The 14138-nt window shown below is 32.9% G+C and overlaps 2 protein-coding genes and 1 pseudogene across 2 annotated transcripts; all 3 read right to left on the reverse strand.

Annotated features, from left to right (window-relative positions):
• Positions 1-1080: 1080 nt before the first annotated feature.
• LOC18610979 (UDP-glycosyltransferase 72E1 pseudogene) lies at positions 1081-2739 on the reverse strand (annotated as a pseudogene).
• A 4147-nt stretch (positions 2740-6886) lies between these two features.
• On the reverse strand, positions 6887-8677 carry LOC18610980 (anthocyanidin 3-O-glucosyltransferase 5-like). Its single transcript, XM_007046948.3, has one exon. It carries the CDS (start codon positions 8411-8413, stop codon positions 6974-6976), a length of 1440 nt encoding a protein of 479 aa, XP_007047010.3. The 5' UTR covers positions 8414-8677; the 3' UTR covers positions 6887-6973.
• Positions 8678-11150: 2473 nt separating this feature from the next.
• On the reverse strand, positions 11151-12581 carry LOC18610981 (UDP-glycosyltransferase 72E1-like). Its single transcript, XM_007046949.3, has one exon. The coding sequence runs from the start codon at positions 12579-12581 to the stop codon at positions 11151-11153; it is 1431 nt and encodes a 476-aa protein (XP_007047011.3).
• Between the last annotated feature and the right edge of the window lie 1557 nt (positions 12582-14138).

A 14138-nucleotide genomic window follows, 5' to 3' on the forward strand; every position in this document is an offset into this window, starting at 1 on the left:
AACATGTTATTCTTCCTTGGTGTGTAACATGGCTTGCACCCCTCCCATCTTATTCGCATGAAAGTGTTGTGTGACACCATTGTACTACATGTATGATCGTCATTGGTTTTCTTTGGATATTATAATGTATCGTTTTTAAAGTATGAAAAATTATTATAAATAATTAAAATTATTTTAAATATTTTTATTTTAAAATATTGCATTTATATTTTTTAATTTAATATTAAAATTTTTAATATATTTATTATTTTAATTATAATATCACTCCAAGAAGATTCATGTGCACGCTCTGCTTGCACCAGTCCCATGGTATAAAAAATTCAAGCGTCTGCAGTACGAGCTTGAGAATTCCAAGGAACATAGAAGGGGCAATTCATTTACTTTGACGAAGACCATGTTCGGTCGAACATCCATTGAATTGGCATTGAAATCTTTGGTCAATTTTGAGGTTATCTTTACTTTCCAAGACGGGAAATTTGTCTATTCTTTTCGTATTAGCATCGATCTTAAATATAATTTGGTAATGCGATTCACATTTCCTATACTTTAATTAGTGGGAAAAATATATTGTCAGATTTACTATCCATAGAAATGTCTTCTATGGAATGTCTTTACCTTGACGAATAGAAATGTGATTGGTCGTGACTTCGTTCGTCTTCCACTAATGGAAACCTTATTATCTAACATCTGAACAAGTTCCACAAGTTCACATCTCAATCAATCGATGGAAATTGTTAACCTTTCTAAGGGGCGAATTTATTACTTTGACGACTAGTTCACTTCGGGTACTAATTTGATGTATAATTCTTAATCGATTTCTGGCATTATACCTTCATTTTCAAGATGGGAAATTGTGCCTATGCGCAGCAATATCAAATATGATTTCATTCTTATCCGAACTTTAATTTCTATTCAAATTAATTCTTAGTCGTTGGGTTCCAACAAATTAAGCTGCCCAGAAAGGAACAGCAATCAATCCCAAAAATCAAAGCAAGAAGTCCAGACGTGCTTTCACAGAAGACCAGTATAAAAAAAAGCAGGAAATGGCCACAATTCAAAATAAACCAAAACACCAACAAATGAACATCACAAGCTTCTTCATACACGCATAAACTATGTGGTTACATAAACATGAAGAACAAGATCCTAATATAAGTATAATCAAGCTCCGTAAGCCTTTGTTTTCAGGTGTTGAATACAGATCTCTGCTACTTGTGAAAGTGAATTGCAGGAGGAACCACCCTCGCTCAAAGCTTTTGCTGCACTGTTTTTCAGCTCCTTCACCCTGGCTCTAATGTCTTGCCCTTCACTATCCACCAATATTGTCCTCACCATCGATTTTATGTCTTCTCTTCCCACCACTCCACCTGATGATTCCAGCGCCTTTGCTCGGATGCTTGCTCCGATGTCTTCCGTCAATATCGCAGCGTTCATGTTCTGCTCAGCGTAAAGCGGCCATGCAATCATCGGCACCCCGTTGGTAATACTCTCCATGGTCGAATTCCACCCACAATGGGTTAAAAATCCACCGATCGAGGGATGACTCAATACCTCAACTTGTGGAGCCCAGATGGGGACCACCAATCCTCTGTCCTGGGTCCTTGTAGAAAACCCATCTGGCAGGTAGTCCGGGTCGCCATCGGAGCCGTTCCCTACTGTGAAAAAGGACCCTGATGCATCGTTGTCGGAAGGAGGACGAACCACCCAAACGAATCTTTGTTGGCTGAGGTCTAGGCCCAAAGCCAGCTCTGCGACTTGTTGGGCTGACAAGGTTCCACCGCTCCCAAACGACACATAAATCACTGATTCTTTAGGTTGTTTGTCGAGCCAATCTAAAATTTGGTTGCCCAAAACCGGCTTTTCAATTGGTCGTACCAGTGGACCAATTGGATAAACGGGTACTTTCTTAGCCTCCGCCAAGGCTTTAAGGGTTGTGTGCTCTAGCTCATCCCAAGAATTGACCAAAATCCCATCAGACAATGACATTTTCACCCCTACACCAACATAGCCTTGATATGATGGATCGTCATAATCCATGAAAAAAACGTCGAGGGTATCCTCGAACTTAACCGGCTTGCATCCCGGGATGTGGAGTGGCTTTTGGTTCTTAACATGCTCATCGATCTCCTTCCTATCAATCTCCGGACTATATAGCACAACCGCAGAAAAGAATGCGTTAGAAGCTATGAACACGTATTTTAACATATTGAATTCATCCGCAATGTCCAAAGCATCAGTTCCGAACATGTCGACAACTAGAGCTGTCGGTCGAAACTCCATCTTAGAGATTTCGGATCGGAGAAATGGAACGGACTCCAGCATCATTATCACTATTTTTGTTGCTAATGATGCATCGGGTTCAACTAGTTTGGAGAGGTCAACAAAAGGGAGTAAAACGATATCGAGGAGATCAGGGTCTGGTGATTGGAGGAGTTGGGAGTGTGCGATCGAGGCATGATCGGCTGCCACAACAAAGACGGTAACTTTGAAGCTGTGATGGGAGACGAGGCGCTTGGCAAGCTCAAGGACGGGGATCAAGTGTCCCATGCCAGGGCTTGCAAGGAGGGCTACATGAGGCTTTGTGCCTTGCATGGATGCTGCAGGTTTGCTGAAAGCTGACTTTGGATTAAAGGAAAGAGAAACAAGATGGGTCTTAGCCGCTTAGGGGGGATAAGTTTACAAGTCAAGTGCCTAGAACGGTGGTGTAAGGCTGTTTATTAAAATAGCAAAGTTTCTCTCTTCCCTCTTCCTTTCATATTCTTCATCATCATTAGTTTTTATGAAGTTTAAAAAACAATAAACTTTTGATTTTGATATATTTAATTACATATTTTAAGTATTATATAAAATTTATATCTCCCAATTTTAATATAAAAAATTAAAAAATGAAAAATAATATTTAAAAAAAGGAACAAATAAAATGAGAATAAGGAGAGTATATATTATATAACTAAACGTGAGATTTCGATAAACAAAAAAAAAAAAAACCGGGTTTTGACAAAATATATAGTAATGTTTGAATAGAAAATTTTTACTTAACTTGGTGTCCGAGTAAAATTTTTTTAAAACAATAAAAAAATAAACATGTGATATTAAAAAAATTTTAAAAATAAAAAATAAACATGTGACACTAAAAATTTTGAAAAAAAATTAAAAAAAACATGTAAAGTAAAATTATAAAATAAAATATCAAAGACAACACCAAATGAGACATAGTATTTCTGTTCCTAAAGCTTCCCTTTCGTGAAACCCATGATGCAACGCTAATTTCCCCTTGCCCCCACCCACTTCCTCAAAGCTTTTTCGCCTTACTTTGATAAACGCAAGGGCAGCAACTGTTGGTGGGAAAGGGGAGTTTTTATACGATATTTAAGAATAAGTAAAATTAGCTTCAAGATTAGTCTTTTAAATAGATATTTATTTTTAAGATTTATTTCACCCCACCACTCCGTATGCAAAGGGAAATAATACGAATAGTCTCAATGATACAATGAAACCAACGTCTAACTTTCGTATTGCACTTATGAAGTAAACCGTTAGATACATTCGAAAGTTTGTAAAGTTATTTAGCTTTAGAACCAACTTTCTGCAGCAAGTAGATAATAAGAAATTCATAATATCTTGAAAATGATGAGAACTTCTAGTGTTTATGTTTATAACATAACACTTTCTTACTCTTACTCTTACTCTTTCTCTTTGGTGTTTTCTGATATGTTTAAAATGGTTGACACCAAGCCCTTTATATAGGCTTCCAAATGTCTTTTCTTTAAATACACAATCCTCTCATAAAGACACATTTTTATTTAGAAAGCATATTTATGATATTTGTCAACACAACTTTTAAATATAATTATTATTTCAATAGTCATCTTATGAATAGATAACTATTCACCTCACAAATTATAACCTTTGAATTATATCTTGAAACAATAACTATTCACTTTAACTTTTGAACAATGGTGTCTTCTAACTTTTGGATATGATTTTTTAAGATATATAATCATTCACATGAAAATATATCTATATCTAATAAATACATTATGTCACTTTTCGTAACATAACTTTTGAGTTAATGATAGCTTTTCCATCATATGAAATAACCTTCTCAACTCAATTAGAGAGTACTATATATTTTTTTTTTCTCTTTTCTATCCCTTACCATCAATTGACCTCCAAATATTCTAATAAATTGTGCCACATATATATTATTTGTTAAAAGTGACAAGGCATTAACATTTGTTCTATGATTTGTACAATATAATTCCATGGGTATAAAATTTGCTCTATAATTTGTATCATAATTGCGTGTAGTTCAAAATTATATATGTACACAACTGTGAATTGTACTAGCAATATAATATAAAATTAAGTAGTAGTAATTTTTCTTTGATCAAACGCGGTACGTCACGCACCACGATCGCGTGGTGGCACTACAGCTTGTCAGTTGTCACTGCCATTGGAGGAGTCCAACTTTACCTAGTTATAGTTTTATTAATATCTCAATATAAAGCTTGTACTTTTCATCTAGTTTTAGCTTAGGTACATTTTTTAAAATTCACTAATTAATTTTCAGTTACACATATGTATCAAAAATTAATTTTTCTTAACTTTTTAATATATATATATATATATATATGTATATGTTAATGTATGTATGTATGTATAGATTTTAACATTTACATATATATAACTTAAGATTTTGTAGTTCTAAAATCGATAGAGACATTAAGATTACCATAAATAATATTCATCTTCTTCTGATAAATTGAAATTCATTAAATTAAGTGTCAATTACTATAATCAATACAAAATATTACTTATAACTACTATTTTATTTAAGCAAAAAAATGTTCTAAGAGTATTAATTATTAGCAAAAACTCTTAAAAAAAAATTAAATATTAATTATATTTATTAGGAGAGATATAACATTGGAGGCTGAGGGAGGGGGGGCTTGTAGAATCACCGTCCTCTTAAAATTTTAAAATTTAATAAGTTTTTTTTTTTAAATTTATAACTTTACTCTGTATTTTTTAAAATATTTATAGTTTCGTTTTTACAAACATTAAATTTTTTATTTTTATCCTTTCTAACTCCGCCACTTAAAAGTCCTTAAATATCACCCCCTAATAATTATCAACATTCAAACCTATAGCAGCCTCTCTTAATTAATATAATAATGAGCCGAAACAGGACAACGCATGGCAGCCGACTTTGGACTTTTTTCGTTTCTTGACAAAAAAAAATCCATATAGCTAGCTTCACCTTCATAAATACTTTGTTTATGCCTTACAAATTGCGAATGGACGGTCCAAAATTGACTCAAAAAAGTTAAATTATCAATAAATAAATAAATATTTGACTTTTTTACTTGTACATATATATGTTTGGCGACAAGATTGAAAATTATTATAACATTTCCTTCAAATTTTTACCGTTAATTCATCGTTATTCAAACGTGACAAAGGATGGTGCAATTAATTTATCTTATCGTGTCTTTGAAATCTTCAAACATTAGCGACAATGTCGATAGATGTTTGTGACAGAAACCAATTTGTTACATCCATATTATGTAATTCACGTTTGAATACTATAGTTTATGTTTGGCTCTATCTGTTGACTTTGCTTAGCTAATTCACTTCGTTTTCGAACGAAATCGAAGTGCTGAAAATGTCTGATCATTGTTAAGGAAGTTGTATAATTAATTAGTAAAATTAGCCTTGCGTGATGTATCGACTACTAATTTTATGGACATGTACCTATTAAATTACGTATCGTAAATAAAGGAGGTCAGTTTTTTTATATTATTTAATCCATTATATTTTAATGTAATGTCAATATTTGAATTTGAGATAACATTTAAATTTATTTCCGTGGTTATTATTCTTTTAAAACTAATTAACTCATTAAAAGCCAAGCAAACCCTTCAAGTAAATATTTGTAAATTGTAAGACTTAAACTCATAAAAAAATATTTATTTTAGAGATTTTTTTCATTTTAAGTTAAAGCTTTACTTACTTAAAACGTTTATATCTAATACAAATAATAAATAAATAAATAAATAATAAAAAAATCTACCAATAACACTTAACTACACATTAAGATTTTAAAAGTAATAAAAACTTAGTAATAAACGTATAAATGAATTATAATGTGAATTGTAATATGAATATATGATTTTTTTGTATTATTTATCAATTTGATATATTATTATTATTATTTACATTTATGTTGATAGAATATATATGTGTGATTGTTGATTAAATTTTTTAAAAAATTATAAAATTTAAAGTCAAACTCGAACCACCGAATGATTGTTTATATGAAACCATGCACCAACTCACATGGGTGATTCCCATTGATCTTAACATAAGGTCGTCCATTCGAACCATGCCTACCTAGATTAGAAGAATTTTAGCCTTGTTGGGATTGAATGTTGGGATTGAATATACACCTTCGACCAATGGTGGAGTCAATATTTTATGTTTGAAGGAGTGAAAATAAGAAATTTAATGTCTGTAGAGGTTAAATTATAATTTTTTTTAAAAAATAAAAAGTAAAATTATAATTTTTTAAAAAAAATATTAAATTTTAAAATTTAGAGAGGCTGGGGACCCTATTAGCTCCCCTCCCTCCACCTCTGCCTATGACGAGCCGAACATTATTTACTAAGTCAGACCAAATTATGGATACTTCAAAATTTTAAATTATCGATCATCTATTCAGTCATTTTGTATTTTTTTTATCTACAATTTAGAGGGAAATGCTAAGATTCCCTATGCAACATCTGACCAAAAATAGCTTTACATAACTAATCCACGATTCTTCCTTATATAATATTCAGCTTTTTATTTAACTCAAAGATTCGTACGTCTTCATTACATAAACAAAAAGCACAAGATCATACATTCATGAAAAGGCTATAATGCATCTGGTAACAAGTATTATACACGAAGAGCCTTGATTGGGAACTAATTAAGCACCTTGAACCTTTGCTTTGAGGCTCATCTCAATCTCTTTGGCCACTTGGGAAAGTGAAGTACAAGAAGAACCTCCTTTGCTCAAGGCCTTTTGTGCAATATGTTTTAATTCCTTGGCTCTATCTCTTATCTCCTGCCCATCCTGGTCTACCATGATCTTTCTCACCACCATCTCCAACTCTTTCCTCTCCACTATTCTGCTTGACGTCCACATCTTTGGCCTGACTGCCAAGCCAAGCTCTTCCGTCAGCATTGTAGCGTTCATTTTTTGCTCCGCGTAGAGCGGCCAAGCAATAAGAGGTACCCCGTTGAGTAGACTTTCCATGGTTGAATTCCATCCGCAATGTGACACGAATCCACCAACTGATGGATGGGCCAAAATATCTGTTTGTGGAGCCCACATTGGGAGCACTAGTCCTCTATCACGGGTCCGGGTCAGAAACCCGTCCGGTAAGTAATCCGGGGTACCGTCCGAATCGTTTCCAACTGTGAAAAAAGTCCCGGATGCATCGTTCTCAACGGGAGGACGAACCACCCAAATAAATCTTTGTTGGCTTTGTTCCAAGCCCCAAGCGATCTCGGTCATTTGCTTGGCTGACAAAGTACCTCCACTTCCAAACGAGACATAAATCACTGATTGACTAGGCTGCTTGTCCAGCCAATCCAAGACCGGGTCAGCTAAAACCAGGGGTCCAAGCGTTCTCACAACCGGACCAATTGGAAAAACTGGTACTTTTGCAACTCGGCCCAACAGCTCTGCATCTGTCAAGGATCTAAGCGTTGCGGGCTCCAGGTCCTCAAAAGTGTTCACCAAAATCCCATCAGCTTCAGGAATTTCAAGCCCTACACGTGCATATTCTCCGTATAATTGATCATTTCGGTTCAGATAAGCTTCCAGGGTATCCTCAAACCGAACCGATTTGCACCCTGGAATCTTCAGAGGCTTTTGCTGCTTAACGTGCTCTTCATCCACTATTTTTTCAACGGTTGGAGCGTAAACAGTGATTCCAAGAAACCATGCGTTGGAAGCAATGAAAACGTACTTCAACATCTTGAATTCATCGGCAACAGGTAAAGCTTCAGTCCCGAACAAGTCCACAATCAAAGCTGATGGGCGAGACTTCATTGCAGCTATAGCGGAACGCAGGCCTGGCAAGGACTCGCGCATTATGACGACTATTTTGGTTACTATGTGTGCACCTGGATCGACTTTGGTAGAGATTTCTGCGGATGGGAGGGAAACAATGTTAAGAACGTCCATGTTGGATGATTCAAGAAGTTGGTTTTGTGCAGTTGATGCTTCAGATGCCAAGACAAAGATTGTGATTCGGAAGTTATGGTGGGTAACCAGGCGCTTGCCAAGCTCGAGCACAGGGATCAGGTGGCCCAAACCAGGGCTTGCCAAGAGGGCTACGTGGGGTTTTGTGGTTTGCATGATGATATCTAAGAGCTGTTAGAAACAAGGCTTTCTAATGTTTTGTGATGAACGAGTAACATTGCTTGGATATTTATAAGCAAAATTGTTGCACCGGCAGTTGCATTCTAATTTGTCATCTGCATATATTAAATCTACAAGGACCCCATTGCAAGGTTGGAAAATGGAGAAATTTTTTGAACTTTCTATCCAGCTAGCGTTAATTCTCCTTCTGCCAAGAAGCTCCAAAACTCTAATCCAACTCAAAACAAGTTCTATAGATTTAAGAAAAAAAAAAAACAGGAAGAGGGGATAAGAATAACTAAACAGAGATTGTTTAGGGCGCTGTGTCTGGTAATATATAGGGTAACAAATAACTTGGCACATGGCTTGTTCTTGATTGGATCAGTTGCAGTCAACCGACATGTTGATATGATTATGATTTAAATGACAAAAAAAGAGGAGGCAGACAATCGACAATTCAGCAGCATTTCAACTTGTGCATGGAAATACAAATTAAATCTTGAAACATTAATTTACTCTTAATCAAACAGAGTCTCATCTGTCATCGATCGATGGGTTGCGTATATATTACTGTTCTCACATGGCTACTAAACTAGCTATAAACAATAAGTCAAGGTTTAAATATTGCAATGGATATTTCAAAATTTTCATTACAAGGATATTAGTATAAAAATTAAGCTTTACTTGCGAACCCCATCATCATATACTGCATCCCACCATAAGTTCCCCGCGCTGGATTCCTTTCTAGCAGCTGTCATGTCTCCAATCTGTCTTTGTTTTTTGGAAAGGCTTCAATCTGTCTTATTGCGATGACGATGATGGACAGGGCAGCTCAATACTTTTAAAGACCTAAAGTGATTAAATATTTAAATGAGGCCTTGAGTAAAAAAATAATAATTAAATGAGGTCCTTTTTATTGAAATTAAAAAAAATTACCCTAAGTTAGAGATCATTAAAAGCATATTACATTCATTGAAAATAAAAAAAAATTAAAAATTATTAGCATTATGAGAATTGAGAAGTGATAAAAAATAAAAATTTGTTAGGTACATAATTGAGAAAATAAGAAAATATGTAATTTTGTTAATTATTTTGACTTTCACATAAGTGAGGAAGTGAGATAAATAATTGAAAATTAATAGGAGGTAGGAAGTGAAAGAAAATAAATTTTTAATAAACACTTAATTTAAGAAAAAATTTATTAATTATTTTAATTTATATATATATATGTAATATAATTAATTATATTATATAAAATCATGAGACCTATAAAATTGTGAGGTCTAAAGAAGGGCTTTGCTAGCTTTATGCTAAAGTCGACCCTGATGTTGGAAAACTTTCAAAATTCTTTTCTAGGCCTAATTCGACAGTTTTGAGAAACCTTCCTTCTCTTCCTCCAATCCCCAAGAAAGAAAGTATTGTAAAAGAGACGTGCAGAAGCTGTTGACAAACCTAAAATTTTGCCTAAGATTTCAAGTGGGTTAAAATACCCATCAAGTACTTATATCCATACATTTTGTTTAATTTAGTTTATATACTCACAATCGAAGTAATTTAGTCTTTTAATTTTGAAAATTACTTCGATTTAGTTCCTCCCTCTAACAGCATCTAATTTTGATGTTAAAAAGATGATATCAGCGTTGACATGACACATTTTAATGACATGGTATGTCATGTGATACCGACGTGATAGTGTCATGTAGCATTAATATGATGACGTGGCATTGATATGCCGATGTGGTAGTGTCATGTGACAAATCAAAAATTTTTGTGTCACGTCATAAGAATTAAATTGAACAAAAATATATATTATATGGATTAAATTAAATAAAATTGAGATGTTGAGGGATTAAATTAAAAAAAATATTTGAAAAATATAAATCTTTCTGTAGATGATGAATATATTTATTAATAAGTCAAATATTTAAGCATAAAAGATTTATGGTGTTAAGAAATATATATAAATATTTTCTTACTTGATTATTTGATCGTAGAATATGTATATTGATTTATCTTTTTGGCAAAAATTAAGTTTAAATTCTCATATTATAAAAAAAATTCTAAAAAATTTCATATTTAAAATCAAATTTAGATAAATAACTTATATTATGTTAGAATAAAATAATATAAAAAGATTAAATAATTTTTTTCTTTTATTTATAATTGTACAAAAATTTAAAATTTATTTGATTTAATTTTTATCTTAAGCTGAATTCAAATTAGTAAAATAAATTAATTTAATATATATATATCTTTCCTAGCTACTTATTTTGTTGCTCTAGAAAACAGAAGTGAACAATATATATTTTTTAAAAATTATAATCAAATATGTAAAAATTTTAATTAATAAAACGCATGATTCTATGTTTATGTCATCTATTTATGTTATAATTGTTCTTACATTTCAAACATTTATGCATTTTTCGCCAATTATGATTTAATTTTTACTTTTTGTAACATATAGCAACTTTTGACCCCCACTCCTTCAAGAAACTTAAATTCTATGAACACAAATACATTAAATACAGAAATATCTCCAGGGGCTTTAAATAGTGACCATAAGCAATCCTTTTGCCCTAATGGAGCTTCTTTAATCATTGAATCTTACAACTTTTTTCTTCAAAGATATGTGTCTCGAAAGAGATTAAAAGCTTTTTCTTTTATTCTAGTTGCATGTAATATGTACGAGCTGGGAAGCTCATGCTTCCGCTCACTATATTAAGCACCCCAATGTTTACGCTTGGAGGCGCTGCAAGCAATCTTTGGCGATTTGGGACAATGAATGGTAAGAGGAACCGCCCCTGCTCAGAGCCTTTTCTGCACTGCTGTTTAGTTCCTTGATTCTGGTCCTCATTGCATGCCCTTCCTTATCGCCCACCATGATCTTTTTCACCATTGTCGCTATCTCATCCCTCTCAACAATTTTATCAGTCTGTGACACCTTGGGTCGAACAGCAATCCCAAACTCCTCCGTCAGCAATGCAGCGTTCATTTTTTGCTCTGCATAAAGCGGCCACGCGATCATTGGTACCCCATTTAAAATGCTTTCCAAAGTTGAATTCCAACCGCAATGGGATAAAAATCCACCCACTGATGGATGGCTCAGGATCTGTGCTTGAGGTGCCCACATTGGGATCACCAAGCCAATGTCCTTGGTTCGAGTGAAAAACCCTTCAGGCAAGTAATCGGGGGTGCCATCCCCGTCGTTTTTCCCTATGGTGAAATAGGTCCCAAGTGCATTCTCTGATGGAGGACGAACCACCCAAATAAATCTTTGCTTGCTTTGCTCTAAACCCCAAGCCAACTCTGTTATTTGTTTGGCTGATAAAGTCCCTCCACTTCCAAACGAGACATAAATAACTGATTCGGTGGGTTGCTTGTCAAGCCAAATCTTTACTTCTTTATCTAAAACCTGCTTTCCATCCTTCCTGATCAGTGGACCAACAGGATAAATAGGGACCTTAACGACTCTCCCCAAGAAGTTATTATCACGAAGTGCTTTAATGGTTGTTGACTCAAGATCCTCCCAAGTATTAATCAAGATCCCATCGGTCTTTGTCATCTCAGTTCCCATAAATTGAGACCCATCAAACCTATCAATGTTGAGAAAAGATTCAAGGGTATCCTCAAATCGAAGCGACTTGCAACCAGGAACTTTTAATGGCTTTTGGCTCTTAACATGTTCCTCCAAGATTACATTTTTACCGATGCTCGATGAATGTAACGCGACGGCGAGGAACCATGCAGTGGTGGTGTCGAACACGTACCTAAGCATTCCAAACTCGTCGGCTATTGCAAAAGCATCAATTCCGAACAAGTCCACAACCAACGCTGTCGGGCGACACTTCATGGCACAAATCGAAGACCTGAGGCTTGGCAAGGACTCCCGCATGAGCACGAGCAGTTTCGCCACGAGAGGGGCTTTGGGGTCGACTAGGCTGGAGATATCCACAGATGGGAGTGCAATAATGCCAAGATCATCATTTGGGGTTGGTGATTTGAGAAGGGAAGTTGAGGCAGGATCACTTGCAACAACGAAGACTGTTACAAGAAAATCATGGTGAGTGACCATTCGTTTGCCAAGCTCAAGGACAGGAATGAGATGTCCCATGCCAGGGCTGGCGAGCAGGGCAGCGTGAGGCTTCTTCACCTTTGTCATGGCCATGGCTGAGAAGAATTGTGGGTTGCTGGTTTGTCTTGAACTTGATCAAGCACGAATCTGGTAGACATTAATTTATAGAAAAAATCATGGTATCTATTGCATGTTTCCTAAATATCATTTCTTTCATTAGGGAATATCTTGAATTAATAGTAATTGACACAATTTAAGGAAAAGAATCTGGGAAAATTTTATCATCCTTGGCTGGCTTGTAGCAATCCATCATCTTTGGTTGATAAAGGTACCCTTTGGGCACACCGATTTGTACTTTGACTTTGATTTTATCAAGATATAGACCACATATTTTAAATTTTAATTTTATGTTGTTGAGTTAAAAAATTTCATGGCTAACCTTTCCATATAATAGTAGTAAATATTATGGGCGAGAAATGAATAGATTAGGTGGTTTGGTCTGTCATATTTAAAAACCAAATGAATCAGATATTTTTAGAAAATCGATCAAACATAACCTTTTCATATAATAGTAGTAAATATTATGGGCGAGAAATGAATAGATTAGGTGGTTTGGTCTGTCATATCTAAAAACCAAATGAATCAAATATTTTTAGAAAATCGGCCAAACATAAAGGAAGATCAAACCGTTCAAATAAAAAGAAAAACCAAATCGATCAAATATAGAATTGGTTCGGTCGATTTGGTTTTGGATCAATTGATTAAAATTTTATCACTTTTTTTACAAATTATAATATTAAAACTTATAAACTTTATCCATAATTATAAAATATACAAATTATGTATAAATTAAATATATGTGTATATATAATATATTACTCTATTATATATATGAAATTAATGATACAACTTATATGTTATAATATTTTAATTTTTATGTCAAAGTTTGTATAAATAGTAACTAATTATAAATAATATGTTATAAAAATTAAGACTAACTAATAAAATTATTAAGTATAATTATATAAATAAAGTTTATTATAAGTTAAATAATACTTATATATAAATTAAATATATGTATATATATAATATAGTACTTTATCATGTATATATGAAATTAATAATACAACTTATATGTTATAATATTTTATATCAATGTTTTATAATGTTATGAATACATATAATAACTAATTATAAATAATATATTATAAAAACTAAGGTAATAACTAATAAAGTTATTAACTATAATCATTTAAATAAAGCTTATTATAAGTTATAGTAATACTTATGTATAAATTATATATATATATATATGGTATTTATATAATTATATATATTCAAAACATTTTATATTACGAAAATTACTAAGGTATAATAATTATAACATATTAATATGTAACATATTTACTATCATATATTATAATATTAGCATATAAGTTATATCATTTAAAATATATAACTTGTAATTTCATATTAATATAAATTTATAAATAAATACATATAATTAAAATTAAATTGTTATGATTATAATTCGAATACATACATATAACAAATTAATATATTTTAAGTATATTATTAATAAAGTTTACTATCAATTCATTTTAATATAAATAAAAAATTATATATATTAATATATATAAAAAAATTAAT

The sequence above is a fragment of the Theobroma cacao genome, chromosome 1 (assembly GCF_053813885.1).
Source record: "Theobroma cacao isolate CCN51 chromosome 1, ASM5381388v1, whole genome shotgun sequence".
Taxonomy (NCBI): Eukaryota; Viridiplantae; Streptophyta; class Magnoliopsida; order Malvales; family Malvaceae; genus Theobroma; species Theobroma cacao.